The sequence below is a fragment of the Microtus pennsylvanicus genome, chromosome 12 (assembly GCF_037038515.1).
Source record: "Microtus pennsylvanicus isolate mMicPen1 chromosome 12, mMicPen1.hap1, whole genome shotgun sequence".
NCBI lineage: Eukaryota > Metazoa > Chordata > Mammalia > Rodentia > Cricetidae > Microtus > Microtus pennsylvanicus.
The window spans coordinates 9,580,307-9,601,209 of record NC_134590.1 but is presented as its reverse complement, the minus strand read 5'-3'; the positions used below and the strand labels follow the sequence as shown (position 1 = coordinate 9,601,209).

At 39.0% G+C, this 20,903-nt stretch overlaps 1 protein-coding gene across 1 annotated transcript in view; it reads left to right on the top strand.

Moving 5' to 3' along the window:
• Cfap299 (cilia and flagella associated protein 299) overlaps positions 1 to 20,903 on the top strand; it is a 465,056-nt gene that overhangs the window by 370,313 nt on the left and 73,840 nt on the right. Inside the window, exon 4 of the mRNA XM_075943465.1 lies at positions 18,206 to 18,348. Within this exon, the coding sequence (XP_075799580.1) occupies positions 18,206 to 18,348 (143 nt within the window). The remainder of the gene's footprint in view (positions 1 to 18,205; positions 18,349 to 20,903) is intronic.

Sequence of the window (20,903 nt, the reverse complement as noted above, 5' to 3'; positions counted from 1 at the left end):
GCAATTTTTTTTTGTTTGTATAACATGTAGATGACTGTAGTAAGTTCCTTACTTCATTCATTGGAATGAACTTTAAAGCTGTCATTTAATTACGTTAGAGACCAGAGTAATGTTTTCCTATGACATTATTTAGACTTCAAAATTCTTTAGATTGAGGGGAAATCCCACTCAGATCTTGCCAACGCATCTGAATTTGCAAATAACATTTAATTGTTTGGAGTTTGGGAAGAACATATGCTTGGAAAACCATACCGTTCCCGAAATGAAGATAACATTTAATGTTAATCTGTAATTTATAAGAAAACTTTTGAACAAAAAAATGACAGGAGATGCTGAACACTTCCTTGTTACAATTTTGTGGTGTTTATATGAGCACATAGCAGTGTGTTTACTTCAATAATTACTGGGGGAAAAAACCACAGGGCATTGAGTAATTCATGATTTAATTAAGAACATCAACATCCATACATGTCATGCCTAACTTAATCACAACATAAAAATTCAAACCTTACAAATAAAGAGGGGACTTGGAAGATGGTATATGACAACCGTGCATTTACAGCTAGAGTCTCTGGGGAATAAGCCAAGGACAGCTGGAGAGCAGCCATCCCATGATGGTGGAAAGGAACTAACTGGTTTCAGTACCAAAGAAAGAATGGAAACTTTAGGAAGCTGAGCAGAAGGTGAAGGACTCCAGAGTAGATTCCATAGCACTCAGCCCCAAATAGCGAGTGGAGGGAGTGCAAATGCAGATGGCTTAAGATAAAGAACCACAGAAATAAGAACTATATCCTCAGTACCAGATACTTTAAAAAAAAAAAAAGGAGGGAGAGAGGGAAAGACAAGCCTTGAGGGAGAGATGCAAATATGAACACGAATAATGGGCAGAGTCAGACCACAAATGTGTTGTCAGAGGGCTGATAGAGATAATGGGGAACAGAGACTCAAAAATCTAACCAACAGGGGCCTGTCAGGCTGAGCAGGTCTGCAGTCCAATTAAACTAGAATCTTGGTATCTGTGTACCAGAGATTTACAAAGAAAAAAAAATCCTTTCTCCTTAGCATGTGGCTAGAGCTGGAGAAGGGAGTATTGAAAATAAAACAAAACAAAACAAAAACTATTGCTGAATCAGCCACTAGGTGAGGACTCTAAATATAAAGGACTCTCCCTGTAGGACCCATTCTAGGAACCCAAGACAAATGCCAGGGGACCATATATACACTTAAATCTGGTCTGAAGACCATTTCAGATATAAAGGGAATATTCAGCCAAAAACTTATAGTTACTATGTGATAGACTTCTATTCTGAACTACAGATGGAAGGAGATTCACTATTTCCCTAGAAAAGGGCTAAGCAGTGATATGAGCTTACAGGTACCAAGTCCAAGGCTTGCCAGTATCTATACAGTACCTAGAGAGAGGATATGCCTAAAGTAACAAAAACCTACTGCCCAACTGAAAAATCTACCTCTGTAGTTGCTGGGCCAACAACACAAACATCAACACAGGAAATGTGCAAACACAAAGGACCTTCTTTCATTAAGAGATACCAACTTAAGTAATAAAAGGAAAACAATAAATAAAGGCAGCCCCTCCCATTGTACCCAGGAAAGTAAATACATAGAGAAAAATCTGTACCTAGTTTTCTTTCCTTTTAGACTTCCCTTATTTAATACCTAATGTTGTAAACCAGCTTTGTCCTGTCCTATTCCATTTCCCATTTTGAGATCATCTGTTCCATAGGGTGTGGGCTAGTTTGAGTCCTGAGTCTCCTGACTCTCCTGGTATTGTTTCATGTTATCTTTCTTTATCTTTTACACTTTTCACTCACTGATGCTATCTTATTCCCTCCTTTTACTTATTTATCTCCCCTCCTAATTTCCTTTCTTCTCTTAATTTTCCTCTACTCCTTTAACATATCAACCCTTTACTCTGATTATTTTCTTTCCATCCTAAATATTGACAAATAATAACTTAGTACACATTTATACTGTCTTGCTTTCCTAACTTCAAAAATATTAGTAAAACAGGTAGTATTTTTATTTGCTTGGTGGGTCTAACAATCAGTCATAGTTGCTTCTTTAGTATGTATTCTAATCTCATAGTAGTCCCGGGCATTTTTTCTGGTGTCCTGAATGCATGAGCTGTTAGGATTAGCTACTTAACTGTAAGCCAGTCCAGAGATGAGGAGCTAGACCTCAACCTTCTAAAACGTAGTCTTACTTCAAAGGTGACTTTTGAAAATCCACAAGATGTGCAATTCCCAATAATGAAACACAAGGAGCATGAATAATCAAATCAATATTTCTCCACAGTAATAGATTAAGAACGCAGTGAATAACAGAGAGTTAAAGGGAAATATTATAAAAATATTCAATTAAATGGTTCTAAAACAAGTCTGACAATTTCCTGGTGGGGGAAACTAAGGTGGGGGAGAGACGGAGGGAGAAGGAGAGAGAGACAGAGAGGAAGAGAGGGAGAACTTGAGTTAAAATAATTAACCATGAAATGTAAGAAATTACAAAAGATACCAATGAAACTCAAGAGCTCATTCAGGCACACTTTGAAGATGTTTAAATAAATGGGAGAAATCTAAATATTCTAAATACATTTCAGTAAAATATTATATAAGCTGACAACATGACTGCTCCGTAGCATGGTTAAAGGGGAGGCTTTTATTGCAGACATGAGAGAGACAATACCCAAAAGCATCTAGAAGAGTCCAGGGCAGAGAGAAAAAAGTCGACTGAACCTGACAAGACTGGACTTGCCCATGAGAGAAGCAGGAGCAAAGCAGGGGGGGGGGAGGGGAGGAGGGAGGGAGGGAAGGAGGAATGGAGAGAGAAACACACACACACATATGATATATATTATATTTAGAGAGAGAGAATCTAAAATAGCAGGGTTATAAGGAGAATAAGTAACTGAAGGAGGAAAGTCCATGAGCTGGAGGGAATTTAAGGTAGAGGAAGTAAGAAGGCTAGGAGATTAGCATGGGCTTTGAACTGTGTAACAGGTACTTATGATACTGAGGGAGTTTAGTGGCCAGCATGGGCTTTGGTACACTAATAGGCACCACGGGTAGCCCTTTGTTCCTCTTGCCAGTGTGGAGATGACTTCTTTTGATAAAGAAGAACCTGTTTTACAAGTTCCTGAGGAATTCTTGGTAGTCTCCTATAAGAAATATTTTAAAAGTCTCCTATAGTTGAGCCCATTTCTGGATGGTTGAACTGCCTTGTGGAGCTTGGGAAACTGGAGTCTCCTTTGGACCTAATACATATGACTTATGAAAACCAAGCCAAATAGGACATAAACAATGAGCAAAGAAGTTGAAGCTATACTAAAATGTTCCCCAACTGAAAAAAGCCAAGTCTTAAAATCCTACTGCATCTTTACTAAATCTACTTGATGAACATGGATGCAAAAATTCTCAGTAAAACATTTGCAAACTAAATTGGATAATATATTAAAAGATAATTCACAAGGTCCAAGCTGGCTTCATTCCAGGAATGCAAGCATGGCTCACAGCAAATCAAGAGTTAAATAGACTCAAGGAGAGAAAAGCAAAGAGCATCTCTATAGGTAGAGAAGAGGCCCTTGACACAGTTCCACATACCTTGAAGATAAAATGCTGAAGACACTGGGAACATACTTCAAAACAATAAAGACTGTTTACAGCAAACATGCAAATAACATTATACTCCCTAAAGAAAGTATCACAATTACTTCACTAAAATTAGGGCTAAGACAAGGATGTTAATTGTCTTGACTTTTTCTCTATACTGTGTTAAATCTTAGTTATAGCAATAAGACATGATTAGCATTTTAAAGTCTAGTTTCTTCAGTTCTTTATATATTTGGAGATCAGACCTTTGTCTGTTGCAGGGTTGGTGAAGATCTTCTCCTAGTCAGTGGGTTGCCTTTTTGTCTTTGTGACAGTGTCCTTTGCTTTTCAGAAGCTTCTCAGTTTCAGGAGGTCCCATTTATTCAATGAGGCCCTTAATGTCTGTGCTGCTGGGGTTATACGTAGGAAGTGGTCTCCTGTGCCCATGTGTTGTAGAGTACTTCCCACTTTCTCTTCTATCAGGTTCAGTGTGTTCAGCCTGATATTGAGGTCTTGAATCCCTTTGGACTTGATTTTTGTGCATGGCGATAGATATGGATCTATTTTTATTCTTCTACAGGTTGACAACCAGTTCTGCCAACACAATTTGTTGAAGATGCTATCTTTCTTCCATTGAATACTTTTAGCTCCTTTATCAAAGATCAGGTGTTCATAGATTTGTGGGATAAAATCTGGGTCTTCTACTCTATTCCTTTGATTGACTTCTCTGTTTTTATGCCAATACCAAGCTGTTTTCAATACTGAAGCTCTGTAATAGAGTTTGAAGTCAGGGATGGTAATGCCTCCAGAAGTTCCTTGATTGTATAAGATTGTTTTGGCTATCCTGGGTTTTTTTGTTTTTCCATATAAAGTTGATTAATGTCCTCTCAAGATCTGTGAAGAATTTCGATTGGATTTTAATGGGGATTGCATTGAATCTATAAATTGCCCTTGGTAGAATTGCCATTTTTACTATGTTGATCCTCTCAATCCAAGAGCAAGGGAGATCCTTCCATTTTCTGGTATCCTCCTCAATTTCTTTCTTCAAGGACTTAAAGTTCTTGTCAAATAGATCCTTCACATCTTTGGTTAGAGTTACCCCAAGATATTTTATGCTATTTGTGGCATGAAAAGAAATGAAAGATATATAAATAGAAACAGAAATTGTCAAAGCATTCTTATTTTCCAGATGATATCATCCTACACATAAAAATACTTTGAAGACCCCCATCGATAAACTGCCTGAGTTTGATGATCTGAGATTCTAACGTTTCATACATAAACTAACAGAAAATTCTGGGTGCTAGAAAGGTCAGATTTGCTTCCATCTTTGGCTGTCATGTCTTAATGAGCATCTCTGCCATCTCAGCCCACTGCCGTTTTCTCCCCTGTGAAACACACACCAGCAATTTCTTCCTTATGGATCCCACAGAAGAATACTGCAACTAAAATAAGAAAACGAAAGATAGCATGCTTGTGTAACCTTGACCTTCTATTTGTGGTTATCTCCAGCTGTACTTTAACAAAATCCCTGAAGAAACACATGGCTTATGATTTACTTTCTGGAATTCTATTCTAAGTCACCTCCCTATGACACCCAAGTACCAAAAGTTCCATCTCTGCTTCAAAGTGTGAGCCCCGGCTCTGCTTCACACCTTGACACCACCGTTCTGCTTCATATAGTGTCACAACAGTGTTCAGAGGTCTCAGAACTCTCTGGTCGGCCACTAGAACTTGGTACAAAGGAGATTCTTTTCGTCATACTGGGCTGGTGTGAGTTGTAAATGAGATATTTTTATGAAAACCCTTATTGTATAGACTTATTAAATTTACTAGCTCAACTCTACAAAATTGAAAATGTTCCACAATGGATCTTTTTGCTTTGTCAATGTTAATAAACAGAATTATTTTAAGTAAAATTCATATATTTGGCATTTAGTATGTCATAATCAAAACAAGAGCTAGATGGTATTTTTATAGTCTGTTGAATTGTACCATTAATATCTTTGCTACCTCTGTAAAGTTGTTTATCATTTTGACAAGTATGAGTATATAGGATAAGCAAGTTACAAAGGCAGAATGGCCTTAACATTGGTTGGTATTTAAATTGGCGTGGATGTACAAAAGTATTTGGCCTCCACAATAAATACTACAGGATTATTTTGATTTAATTATCGTAGTTAATAACAAAAGTGTTTTGCCTGGCAGATAACAAAGATAAGTTTTTATTTTTCATCCTTAGATCACATTGTTATATTTGCCATGGCCCTTAAGCCACAGCCAGCCTGTTTTGGATTACAGAGACTCTAGGATAAAGGTCGGCTCTTTTTATCTGATGCTTAGTCTCAGGGCTTGTTTTGATTTTTTTTTTTTAACTAGCATGATACATAAGATTTTGGAGTTGGCTAAAGATTCTTCAGACTTAGAAGCAAAGGAAAGAGGGGATTAAGATGATCTGATTTTAATTTAATCTTTATTAAGCACACAAACTATTCCAGAATTATTGGAAAAGATCAAACTAGAATATCCTCAGGACAACTGGTTTTTCCCATTATGATTTTAGAAAAGCCATTCAATGTCCCAGAAGTTATGTTCGCTTATAAAAAGGGTGACTAAGTCTCACTAAAAACAGTTTATCACTGCTCACGTTTGGTTAATGGGAAACTTGCTGTGGTAGACCGTTTTTAAGTATTCTTATTGTGGTGAGATAGACTCTCAATTTAATTTTCATCCTACTGATAGCTAATTCTGGTTTTTCAAATGTTTACTGGACATTCATATGTGTTTTTGAAAAAATGTATGTTCATTTTGCTAGCCCATTTATTGACTGGATTGCTTCTAAGTTTTGGTATTCGATTATTTCTAAGCTCTTTATCTATTATAACTTTTAATCCTATGTCAGATGCATAGCTGGCATTTTTTTTTCAGTTTTATCTGGTCTGTTTGGTCAATACTTATCTATTGATCTTGAACTATTACTCAGAAACTCTGCCTTTCACTATATGTAGAAATGTTTACCTCTAAAAAATCAAATATTTCAGATTTTTAGGTCTTGCATTAAGGTCCTTGATCTGTTGAATATTTTAATTAACTTTTGAACAAAGTGAGCAATAAAGATCTAGTTTCATTCTGTTCTATGATTCTAGGTGGTCTTTCCATATAGTATGCTCTCTGATTGTTATCTTCAGCATTTCAAACTTTTCATTGTATAAGCCTTTCACCTCTCTGGTTAGGCATTTCTTCCGCGTTGTTGGATAGTGTTGTAAATGGGGTTATTTCTCAATTTCTCTCTCCACATGTTTGTCACTAGCACATGGGAAAGTTACTAATTCTGTATGTTGATTTTGTTCCCTGCTACCTTTCTGATGTGTTTATCATTGTTTCCTACAAGCAATGCAGGGCGGTAAGACTTCTCATGGGTGCTCATGCACTGACCTCCTGCACGTGTGATTCCCATCTTCTTCATAAATAGGGATTCCAAAGATATGCATCAGGTTGAGAGCCTTGCAATCTAAAGTTTACGCTGGAGCACCGGAATCAGCTCAGTGTAACTGTCAGAGTCCTTGGAAGAGGAAGAGGTTTCCCAGTTGATATCAATAGGGAAACTAAGACAGGGGCAGACAGATGTTCTGCTGTTGGCTCTGAATGTAAAGGGAATGGCCACGAGCCAAGGCCTGTGGGCAACCTCTGGACACTAGACAAGGCAAAGAACATGGTTTCCTCCAGGAGCCTATAGACAGCAATTTGGCCATAACACTTTGATTTTAATGTAGTAAGACCCATGCCACGTTTCTGACTCACAAAATCATAGGCTATGAATCGTATTATTGCTAAGTTGACAATTTCATGTCAATTTATTAAACTCAAGCAGAATGCAATGGAGTGAGAAATTTAAGTCACTTTCTTTTTTTTCCCCAGTCCTGTTTTTAATGAGTAAGTTTTATGTTTTAATGATGAAAACTGTCTTACTTTACGCACGTTACTTTTTGTTAATTTTTTTATTATTTAATTAATTTATTTATTAAAGATTTCTGGCTCCTCCCCGCCACCGCCTCCCATTTCCATTTCCCTCCCCCAGTCAAGTCCCCCTCCCTCATCAGATCGAAGAGCAATCAGGGTTCCCTGACCTGTGGGAAGTCCAAGGACCACCCACCTCCATCCAGGTCTAGTAAGGTGAGCATCCAAACTGCCTAGGCTCCCCCAAAGCCAGAACGTGCAGTAGGATCAAAAACCCATTGCCATTGTTCTTGAGTTCTCAGTATTCCTCATTGTCCGCTATGTTCAGCAAGTCTGGTTTTATCCCATGCTTTTTCAGACCCAGGCCAGCTGGCATTAGTGGGTTCCCAATAGAACATAAGCAGTGTGGCGGTTTCTCAGGAAATTTGGGATCAACCTACCCCTGGACCCAGCAATACCACTCTCGGGAATATACCCGAGAGAGGCCCTATCATACAACAAAAGTATATGCTCAACTATGTTCATAGCAGCATTATTTATAACAGTCAGAACCTGGAAACAACCTAGATGCCCTTCAATGGAAGAATGGATGAAGAAAGTATGGAATATATACATATTAGAGTACTACTCAGCAGTAAAAAACAAGGACTTCTTGAATTTTGCATACAAATGGATGGAAATAGAAAACACTATCCTGAGTGAGTTAAGCCAGACCCAAAAAGAAGAACATGGGATGTACTCACTCATATTTGGTTTCTAGCCATAAATAAAGGACATTGAGCCTATAATTCGTGATCCTAGAGAAGCTAAATAAGAAGGTGAACCCAAAGAAAAACATATAGGCATCCTCCTGAATATTAACCTTCATCAGGCGATGAAAGGAGACAGAGACAGAGACCCACATTGGAGCACCGGACTGAAATCTCAAGGTCCAAATCAGAAGCAGAAGGAAAGAGAGCACAAGCAAGAAACTCAGGACTGCAAGGGGTGCACCCACACACTGAGACAATGGGAATGTTCTTAAGTCACTTTCATATATATTCAGAGTTAGCCACATATTCACTGCAGCCAAGCATTATAAATATTGAATAATATAAATAATATCATGAATTACACATAAAAACCAATATGAAAAGTTCTGCCCCAACTTTCTAGAAGGGTGAACTTTGAGTCACCATCCTTATCAGCTGAGTCAGGAGCCCTGGGTAGGGCATGGCAATGTGTTTTACATGATGATCCTAATGCATGGTAAAGACAGGAAACCATTTGGTAAGATGAAGAAAGGGGAGAAAAGGGGAGGAGAAGCGAGAGTGGAGGATATGGAGAGCAGTTTGAACATTAAAACTGTCTTCATGACAAGTGCTGCTTGCTTCTGTTCCTCAACTGACCAAAGCAAAAGAAGCATCATAAGCTCACAGAAGTTCCCCCAGTGCCAGTCTCCCCAAATTAGAGCCCAATTTTCTATTGCTTTAGGAAGTAAATTTCTCAAGATTTAGCAAAAAAAAAAAAAAACTAAACATTAACATAAAAAAGACAAAATTCCTCTTTTTGTCATTCACTTTCACTCTGTCACAGTTGAAAAGTTGCTGATGGTATAATCAGTGTAATGCTTTCTTTCTGTCCTTGTACCAAAACTTCAGCAACATAGAGCAAATTGGAGACTCCACATTTTGAGGTATTTGCATGCTAGGATCTCCCAAAAACCCATTCATTTACCAGATTCATTTATTGGGAATCTGGCGTACACCAAACACTATTCAGTATATTGAGAATAAATAGTAAAATAAAATTCTCAATTTTATGGGCCCTATACTCCAAGGAGGGAGAAACACGTTAAAGCTAAGGAAGTAAACACCAGATAGATGGAACTGTAAAGGAAATCAACATACAACAACGTGACAGAGCCTAGAATATGTTTGTTATTTTAGTTAGAATAAGGTGATAGATCAAACTTGAAAAAACTTTCCAAAAAAGACTATTTTTTGTCTGAGAAAATACGACACAAAAGGGCACACCAAATCAAGCTTGATTGTGCCTGCCTGAATTTCTAGCACTCAGATGCTCAGGGCTGCATCATGAATTCAAGGCAGACCTGGACTGTGTAATGGGTTCTAGGCTAGACTGGACTATAAGGAAACTCTATCTTCAAAAAAAAAAAAAAAAAAACAAGCAAAAAATTATTATTTTTTTTTTTAAAAAAAAGTAGAGATCTTTTCTGCAATGTGACAAGCTAGAATAGAGAGAGGGCTGGATATGATGGAGCAGTAACTTATGCAAGCCCAGCACATGTGCTGAGGTAGATGCAGAACTTGTTAACAGATTAGGATGGGCATGTGGTGTGATGGGAAGTAATAAATCAAAGCACCTGGCCCTGGACTTGAACAATTAGGTATAGTGGCATCTTTTCGTTGGAGAAGAAAGGTTTGATTGAGGTGGTGAAACATGAGGCAGAGTCTTGCAGAAGGTGATGTGAGCCACGTGTGCCAACTCCAAGCAGGGAAAGAACATGGAAGAAAGCCATGAATCTGGCTAAGAGCAGTCAATGGACGAACAGAGACACAGAAAAGGAGAGACTCAAACCTTGGGGACTCCTACACTACAGATGAGTAAGAACAAGAGAAGGCAATAAAAAAGTCAATGAAGCATAACATGATCATGCAGACCTAAGAGGACACCGAAGCATGTGAACAGCCCGAGAGAGCCAGGCTAACAGTTGTACCAAACGCTCTGCCATTTGAGTCAAATGGAAATTGAGACTTGACTGTCATGATGATTTTTAAAGGAAGAAAGCATGCTTTTAGAACTGTTTTCGCAGAATGGTCAAAAAGATTGGCTTTTATGGCTAAAGAAATACGAATTTTGCTGTAAAAAGGAAACGATACCTTAGACTATAATTTATTGTTTCTCTTTGAAACAGTAGTTATTACAGAATCTTACATAAAAGACATCATAGAAGAAAAAAAGCACTATAATTCAAGAGAAAAGAGTCAAGAAATATGCCCAAGTAGTAAAAAGCAGAGACAAACATATATAGGAAGCCTATATATTTCAGTTTTGATACTAGTGTATAAGGAAGAGCACAGAACTAGCTGTGGATAAACAGGTAGATTTTGGAAGAGGACAATGAGGTGTTTCTGAGATTCCAGACCAAGAAAAGTAGGTGTAAGCAGGTGTTACAGCTCTGGAGCTACAAAGGGACAGTTCCGGAGGCTGGAGCTGCAGCAGGACAGCTGACTTGGTGAGAAGTCAGGCCATATCTGAAACTGCGAAAGGACAGCTCTGAAGGAAAAGGTGTCATGACTTGTTGGGAAGACAGGCTATACCTGGAGCTGGGGTACAGAGGGGGACAGTCTCCCTATAGGATGTCACAATCCTGCTCCTCTCCTAGAGAGAGCCATTACAATTGAGCTCTGCTCAGTTTGCCTAAGAGAATGTCCTAGCAGAATTATCTGTTCCTGCTCTGCTCAGCTCTGGCCCAGCGCGTTACTTCCGCTTCCTTCTGCTGAAGGGGAAGCCCCTGCAGAAATGTAGTCATCTCTCTGGCTCAGGTGAAAGGTTGTTACTTTTTTTCTGCTCAGCTACCCTAAAGGTTCTTCTCCATGTCTGTTAAGTAAGCTCTTCGCCCAAAACTTTTAAGAAAGAGCTGGGTGGTGGTGACCTTTAATTCCTGCACTCAGGAGGTAGAGGCAGATGAACCTCTGTGAGTTCAAGACCAGACAGCTCCAAAGCTACAGAGAAACCCTGTCTCAAAAATGAGAGAGAGAGAGAGAGAGAGAGAGAGAGAGAGAGAGAGAGAGAGAGAGAGAGAGAGAGAGAGAGAGATATTTGGGAAAGAGAAGTCCAGAAGAGTGGCTATCTCTGCCAGGGTGGGAAAAGGCAGCTAACAATTGATCAGGCAGAGGGGCTTATATAGGGCTTCTCAGGGGTGGAATTTTTCCAGGGAGAAAATTTTCTGCTCAGGGACTGGTTAGTTTTCCTGCTCAGGGATTGGTTGGTTTAGCTGCTCAGGAACAGAGTTGGCTCTGGTATTTCAGTATTTCCTTCACTGGCCCTTTTTAGCACTTTGGTTCTAGTTTGGGGGCCAGGGAATATTTCTTTTGCTGGCTCTGGTTACAAGGCTAATAGTTTTCCTTAGCTCTGGTTTCAGAGTCAGGGTGTGTTTCTTAGGTTCTGGGTATGAGGCTAAAGTGTTTATTTCACTGCCTCAGGTTTCAGATCCAGGGTGTGTTTCTTTTACTGGCTTTTGGTTCAGGTCAGAGCACTAGATTCTCTGGTTTAGTGGATTTGTTGTTTTCTTTGGTTGGCCCTTTTACCCTACAGTAGGTATTCATAAAAGGCAGAAAAGTTGCCCCATTGAGAAGCACTTTATCTATACCCATGTGTGTACATTTCGTTCACCTACCAATCCTGGTACCAAAGAAATTTGATTTTGTATTCTATCTTCACTCTTTGCAATGAGGTGAGATCTACAATTTACTCATTCTTTCCATAATTTTCTTTTTATTCATAGCCATTTATTTCTTATGTATCTATTGTATATATGGTGTACATGCATGTATGTCTATCTATTGCATTTGTTTGGGGGCATGTGTGTGCAGGTGTGTGTGTGCGTGTGTGTATTGATATTGGGTGTTTTCATCAATTATTCTTTACTTTATATATCGAAGTGCATCTCTTATTTGAACACAACAGAGTTCACCAATTTGACCAATATTGACTAGCCAGCTTGCCCAAGGAAACTGCCCCTGCCTCTGCCCCTGCCCCTGCCTCTGCCTCTGCCTCTGCCTCCAGAGCACTAGGATTATGCAGGAATCACTTGCCTGGAATTTTTGTTGGCATTGAGGATTCGAACTCTTGTTCTCACCCTGGTACAAGAAGAATTTTGCTATCTCCCATCCCTGTAAATATTTATTCTTAAAGCAATATTTTAGGTAATCAAAAACATTTCATTGGTGTTGAGTTTGGAATTTCAATATACATTTTAGAGTAACTTTTTCCTTTGCAATAGCATCAGTTTCGCTGTTGAAACATTGTTTTAGATAAGTCTTTTTATTAAATTCTTTGGAGAAATCTTAGTCTTAGTGAAAAGCATAGTGGGCATGAAGCACAATAGCTAATGCTTTCTACTTGGGGAAATAAAATTTAATTTTGCACAGATATTTTGGGTTGGATCAACACACTGTAAGCTCCATTGAAAGAGCTTTATAATTTGGATTTGGGAAAATTAAATCTCAGTTTATATATAAATTTGACCATCTTATTTTCTTTATAACACTTGGTGTTAATACAAGTTTTAAAAAAATTCTTATGTATTTTTGCATGTCATTTTCTTTCAATCAAACATCCAGACCATTTTGAATTCTAATGGCAAGGGCAAATGATCTTAAAGGATTACTTTCATCGTAGGTCATGCAAAATATATAAGCATAAGAACTTATCCAAGACACTTTGAATATCCCTTACAAACCAGAAGCAAAAACTAACATCAGTGATTTCCCTCAGAAAGCAAATCTTCAATTACTGAGAACAAACAAGTGTACTATATGTGACACTCTTAGTGGGTCACCTTGCAAAAATGGCCACAGTTCTCCAGCCTCTCCCCTTTGGAGTACCGCTCAACAGCATCCTTGCCAAAAGAGGATGAAGTCACTCTCCCTGCCTCCAAAATCTGGACTAGACTGTAAGCAACTTTAGCCAACTGGATGTAGAAGACAGTGTGGTCCTTCCGAGTCTGAGTTCTAGGGGGAAGACAAAGAGCTGTTTTCAACAGCCCCAAGATGTGTGTAGAAAATAAGACTCCATCCAAGTCAAAAAAACATAAAATTACAATTCAGTTATCAGCATAGAAATTTCATACAGTAATCTGTTTTGAAGAAATTTATTTTTTCATTCCTTTTGAAATGTCTGAAAGCAGTGCTGATCCCCAAAGAACTATGACTGCATCAGCAAAAATTGTTTCTCTTTTGAATTAAAAAGATGTCCTTCAATTAATGATTTTTTAGCACATTTCCCAGTTGTAAACCTCCAGTCGAACATTCCTGCGTTCTTCTGCGGGAGGCAGGGATGGTCTCCAAGGGGCAGCGCAGACACTCAGCTCTGAAGGCCTGCTTGCGTGTCAGCACCGCAGCGAGCTGCTAAGCGTGCTCTCACGTTCTGCTCCGTTTCTGGGACTTGGGCTCCCTGGCCTCATGCTCCCATCTCACTGTATCAGGTTCATATCTCCTCATTAGTACTTGGCAGGAGAAACTAGGCAACACATGTCCCCGGCTTAGAACACGTTTATGAGATTGTATTTTAATCCACTTCTGGGAGAAGACAAGCAGCCAAAGACCTAAATGATACATTAACAGACTAAATTTGACTTTAATTCATCTTTTTCCAATATACGAAAAGCCAGGAGGACCTAAGTATTCACCCTGGGAGTCTTTTCATTTAACACCTGTTGGCTTTTGAGGTTACAGACTATCAGTGAGATCTCAGACACCACATTCTTAAGTCTGCGTCTCAAACCCCACTTCTATATCAGGAAGGAACATACACGGATATTCTCAATTGCTTGTTACAGTGGAGATATATGAAGATATATATATTTCCTACTTTATATTAGTGGTCAATTAAAACCCAATGTTTTTCTGCCTAGTTGGCTGGTAAATGCAGGTCACTATATCCAGCCTTAAATGTGTCATTCAACCATCATCCACTTTGATTCTACCTCGACTGTTTCTAGAGAACATTAAGAATTCTAATGAAAATGTGCATTTTGAAATTCTTTTATAAATGTACCATCACTTAATATATCCCTTTATTATATAAATTATAGCTTTTACATATCTTTTGGGAAACTGTGATTTTTAAAAATGGTATTAGAAAGCCAGGCGTTGGTGGCTCACACCTTTAATCCCAGCACTCTCGAGGCAGAGGCAGGATCTCTGTCTACAAAGTGAGTTCCAGGACAGTAAGAGATGTTACACAGAGAATCCCTGTCTCAAAAAAAACCACATTTGTTTATTGATGATTCCATTTCTAAAAGATGCAGCAAAGGCAAGTGAATTCTTGACTTCCTGAGACTGACGGGATGGCGATATTAGTGAGGTGTCCCAGAGGGTCTCCTTGGTGTCGTGAAAACCACCAAAACCTGGACAGTTGTCCACAACTTTGTGAATTTGCTGAAAAATAATTGAGCTATGCACTTACAATTTAGGAAAAATTTGATGTTATGTAAACTCTACCCTATATACCACTGGAATAAAAGTGCAGAAAATGTAAGCAGAGGGAACCAAATAATTCTTGAAAAACACAAGGCTCGGAACAGCAAAGCTGTTGGTTGCTGATCTATGCCACCCTGGGACAGAAGAAGTCCATGAGCCTAAGGGAGCACTCATGTCCTATTCTAGCTGTTCAATGGCTAGAATCCACAGCTTCATCTTCAACTGCATCTGTTTTATACATGTATAGCAATTTAAATATCAAAATGTCTTCAATTTTCCTCCGAGAAGGACTAAATTTAGCAGAAGAAATGAGCATGCTCAGTTACCTCAACTATGCACCTCTAGGGAAGGGAGTCTGGTGTGACGAGTCTCTTCCTTCCATCTCAGATGTTGACAAAGTTAACACAGACCCTGACATAGTGGCCATAGAAATAGAAACAGTTAGAAAAGCAGCAGGATTTTCTAAGATAGGATTGATTTACTCTTACAGTGAGCTAGGCTTTGCTGAGTACTTAGCAAAATTGCCTTGTTTAATTTAAACAGCAGTTTTCAAGACAAGTGCTAACTCATTTTATTATAAAGGAAACTATTTCTTAAAAAGTGTAACCTACCAGAATGGCACTGCAAGTTGATGGTAGAGCCAGCATCTAAGATCTGATCTCTCTTTTGCATTGTACACCCAATAAGAACATGGACATCACAGGAAGCCAACCCAAGTCTAACCGTTGGTGTTGTATTCTGTCTGTGCATACAGGGACCCTTACTCAGAATCACAGTGTGCTTAGTGCCCACACTGATAAAACAAGGGAAGTAAGGCTACCTAGACATTATATAATTTTATTATTTCTTTTAACTATCATGCAGATTAATGAGCTTCTTTGGAGTACATTTGTATACACCTGGTCCATGTTTTTTCCTGCTTCCCTTCTCCCCTCTCTGTCCTTGCCCAGCTCCTGCTGACCACTTTTCTTCCCATTGTTCCTCTTCTGAACGCTTGCCACAGGCATCCTGTGTCACTCCTCTCCTTCCCTTGGGGTTTCTCTATCCCCTACTGGAGTCTCCTTCCCAGCTCCTTGACCTACACCCATACCCATTGCACACCTTTTAGAGGACTATGTACGATATGGAGTACAAAACCCAATGTGCTTTGGCCTCTCAATGAGAGCAAGTAGTATTTGAAGTACGAGTCACGGTTGCTCTTTCAACCTTATTATTTCTCAGATTTATCATGAGGCTAAACGTGAGCAGTGAGCGTTCAGTCCTGACTCGGTACCTGCAGGACAGAGCTGGGCTTCAAGGCTATGCTGTCCTTTTTGGGTCTTTGCTCTTTAAGCACAACCTTGTTTTCTTGCCAGTGTATTTTAGAAGTTATGTTTTTGATTTAACCTGGAAATTTTATTTGCCTTCACCACAAAAATGAGTAACATATCTAGTCTGTCATTGTGCTGGTAGACTATTTCTCAGTGGTAGAAAAACACACAGGCGCACACACACACACACACACACACAGGAGAGAGAGAGACAGACAGACAGACAAACACAGAAATAGACACAGACACAAACACACAGAGAGATTTTCCTTTCCTGGTTTAGAGGTCCATTCAGAAAATAAAAGGTTTCATTAGAACATCTTTCTCATCTTTTATTTCTAATGTGACTGACCTCCCCTCAGGAGTGTGCTAACCCTGAAGACAAGTCCAGTCAATCTAGAAACACAAATGCCATACCAGCAGCTGTTGCTCATGGCCTTGTCTAAGTAGAAGCTGAATAACAAGCTATTGGTTGAGCAGCATAAGAGTCTCAGGAAGTCTGGACTGATTCAAAATTTATGCTTCAGAGAGGGAAACTAAATAACACCAATCGTAAAGAAATCTATACTACTTTACCAAATAGGCTATGTGGGAAAACTTGAGGGAGTAGTGTGCTGAAAAAATGCCAAGATGCACAGAGGAATAGCAGTGAGTGCTGGCTCATCCTGACATATCAATGGGTGTGAGGTTAACTTGTCAGATACTTTCTCTCTTTTTGCAGCAAGACCCTGCTTTTGAATCCTCCTCAGCCATGTTTTTAGTACCCAGCAACCTGACAACCAGAATGGACAGCAGGTATCCTCTGGGCAGAATAACATGTCATGGAAACCTCTGCTCTGTTCTGTCGTTCTGCAGCTGGGGTATTGTTAGCAACATCTTTTCTTAGACGCAATGGGGAAAATCCCTCCAGTTTCTAGCTTTATTCTTTCTGGAAGCACAGATACCTAAGTCAACTATCTTAGTTTACTGCCACAAAGACCCGACAAGTGACAACCCAGCGATGGCTGAAGAGGAAATGGTGGTCTCCTGGGCTTTCCAAATACTGAACTTTGCCACAGAATTCTACTACTTAATCTCAGTTTCCAGTTAGAAAATAATATTTCTTTATTTTTATATCAGCTTTGCCTTAAAACTTGAGCAGGATGCCTATGGATCTGAAGAGTGGAAGTTACAATCCAGCCATTTCCAATGGCCTATTTATGCTTTAGGACTTTGTGCTACAGATTCTTTTTGCTTGCTCCCATTATTCAAGTCCTTCATTTAAAGTCTATGTCTTCAGCCTATCTCATTAATTAATTAGTTAAATTAGCCTTCGCTGCGCATCGTTGTGTTGCTACTCATCTTATCTCTACTGTGGTTTTCCTTCGCTGGCTCTTCTCTGATCTTCAGTTTTCATGGTCTGTTGTCTAGCTGTCTCTCATCACCAAAACGTGAGTTCTGAGGGTCGGGACTTTAACACTCCTGTTATTTGCTCCTTTCTCTTACCCTTAGGAACGATGAGCCTGTAGAAAGAGGTCATTAGCATTTGCAAAGATATTAACATGGATGACAATTGTGCTAAATAATGCAACTCAATTTTATAAATTTAATATACACAATTTTGTGAAATAAATTTTTGATTATCATATAATGGAGAACATATTTAAAGATCTGTGATATCAGCTATGGAGAGATTCATTCGGAGAAAGAAGTGGCAGCTAGGAACACAAGCCTGCAGTTGATATCTAGGAGACCTGAGAAACTCCGCCTCTCCCTCTATCTCAGTGTTCTCATAAACAGATGCCCATAAAGAAGATAGGGAAAGTGAGATAAAAGTAAACAAATCAATATATTTTTAATGCTTCAAAGAAGGTTTTCTTAGGAATGCTGGTCTGACTTATTTATAATGTGCTGTAAAGTTGCTGTGAGTGTGCCATCTGCCTGTGAGGCTTCTGGCTTTTTCAGTTCCAACTGTGGGGGAGACCTAACAGTGTCTTACCTGACAGAATCACAAGGGTGAAACATACAAGCCTTGAAACCCAACCTTGGCATGCGCAGGGCTTCCCAAACGCAGCTTCTGTTCTGTTAACTGGAAGTACTCAAGTGACATCATTCATCTTCCTTTTCCATTCTGTGTTGTTACCAGACTGTGATCTTCATTCGTGACAAAAATGCTCACGGGCAAGAAGTGTCAGGATATATCGACTACGCCCACAGACTAAAAACGGAAGATTTTGAAGTTTACTTTACTGGAAAAAGAAGACTTCTTCCAAGGCCCACAGATTTGAGGTAAATTGTTCACAATTCTTAAACCTCAGGGACAAAGATATAGAATTATTGTGTATTTCTTGCTGAGCCCTGCATGATAGTGCACAAAGGACCAAAATGTGAACCTCGCTGTGGAAAAGTGCCAGGGTCACGAAGCATGTGGGGACTGCAAACCAGAACCACAGGGAGATAGCATCTCACTCTAGTAAAGATGATTCTGGTGGGAATCCCCTAGGAGACTGTGGAAAGGGAGCCCTCACACAGCTAAAAAGAGCTACCATATGACCCATCTAGCTTTCCACTGAGTGTTTATCCAAACGTAATGGAATCATATAAAGAGATATCTATACACCTAAGTTTGCCATAGCACTGTTCACAATAATAACCAAGTGGTGAACACAGCCTAAGCATCCCTCTATAGATGAATGGATTTAAAAAAAAAGTTGTGTGGAAGTCCAGTGGAGTACTATTCAGTCATAAAAATACAAAATCCTTTCATGGTATTACTCATATGGTATCTAAACAAGTTCATCTCATGCTTGTTGAGAACTAAGTGTAGGCTCTGGAGAGGCAGGGAGATCTGAGGAAAAGCTGATCCATGGGCACTAAGCTATGGGTAGATAAATGTAAAAAGTCTTATATACTATACTGCGGTATGATAACTATAGAAGAAATAGCATGATGCATCTTCCAGAACACTAGAAGAAAGCACTTTAGTAGTTTAAATGCTCACCCAATTTACACATCATACATGCATGCATGGACTAACATACCACATGCCACCCCACTGATATGAAAACTCAAAACTATATAACAGATGAGAGCACAAGTTTAATCAATAAAATATGCAAATTGAAAGTAAAAAAAATCCAAAGTTTGTCTCAGACCTCTGCTCTGCTAACACCCTTATAACCAATGACACCCTAGTCCCTGTCACCTAAACAGATTTGTCCATTATACAAGAGAAACAAGGACACTGCTCTCTGGATCTGCAATAGCAGTAGCAACACCATGACCACGCCATATTTAACTGAATATTCCATTTATAAACCTAAAGCCTGACTGGTCCCTATGATTACAGATGGTTTGTCTAGTCAGGATAACCAAGAAAAGGGTTTCACTTCTCTCCGTCTAGCACCCCCTTGGTAGCAGCCCCTCAGTGCTACTGAGTTGTTACTGACCCACCCTCTCACTTCCTCTGTCTCACTGATCCCTCTCACTTGCCTTTACATACTGTCTTATTTATACAGTCACTTTAATGATGACAGATTCAGTATTTTTCTGCCAAGACTTTTGATGTGAGATGTTCTCTATTGCCTCTTGCCCAATTTATATCTTAAGGAGTTGATCAGTAGTTTTGGGTTGTACTGATCTAATTATTTTAGATGTTGGTACACATATATTTTATGTACATATATGCACACATATATATTGCTAAATATAACCTGCTCAGTCTGAATAATTTACTTCTTTGTATGTGCTCAGGGTATTTGGCTATTGGCTAACCAATCGGTGTGCCCTTTTCTGGGGAAGGCTATTTCTTCCATTCTCAGTATTCCTTTGTTGCTTGTAGTTCTTTGTCTAAGGTTGAAGTCTCATAAGCTGTTCTTCATCAATTTGGCATGTCTTTTGGTGTTGTTCGTGTTAAGATAGTGTTTAGGCAGTCTTGTGGGTGAGACTTTATGTTTGTAGTTTCTGACATTCATAGGAGACACAGTATTAGAACAAATTTCCAGATCTTCTGTGTCTTACAATCTTTTTACCCTTCTTTCCCAGTGTTCCATGAGACTTAGGCTTGGGAGTTGTTTTATAGTTGTATACATTGGGACTGGGCTCCACAAAGCTACATTTTGTTTGGTTGTGATTTTCTGTAGTGATCACTGTCTGTTGCAAATAGAAGCTTCCTTAATGAGGGGTTAAGTCTACACTTACCTGTGGATAAAAGGATAAATGTTTAGAATGTCGTTAGAAATTATGTTGGTTTAGTAAAGTGGTGGTTGTAGATTCTTCTCCAAGATTTGTGTATTTCCTTGCCCTGGATAGTTGCCTAGGTTTCCAGTACCAGGTAAGGTTTCCCTCTAATTGAGCAGGTCTTAGATCTTATTTGAAGCACAATTAATACAACTTCAGAGAGAGAAATTGGAGTTCAATCTGAAGGTCAGATAAACAAAATAGCCAGCCACTGGCTCTTACCTCGATCTCCATCCAAAAATGGTGATCCTGAATCCAGAAATCTCAAAATGAGACTGTGTCTGAGAGTTGTTTCCTCCCATTTTATAATTCTCTCTAGGGCTGGAATTAAAGGTTTGTACCACTAGGATTAAGGGAATGTACTACTCAGTTTCTATGGCAACTAGTGTGGCTACTGGGATTAAAAATGTGTATTATCACTGCCTGGTCTCTAAGGCTGACCAGTGGGGCTGTTTTACTCTCTGATCTTGAGGATAATTTTACTTATTGAAATATAAGTGAAACGTCACTACATTTCCCCCTTTTGTCTAAAATAAAAAAGCTATAACTAATCTAAGAAAACTGTATACTATAAGTACAATAACTATATACAATATATACAGGCA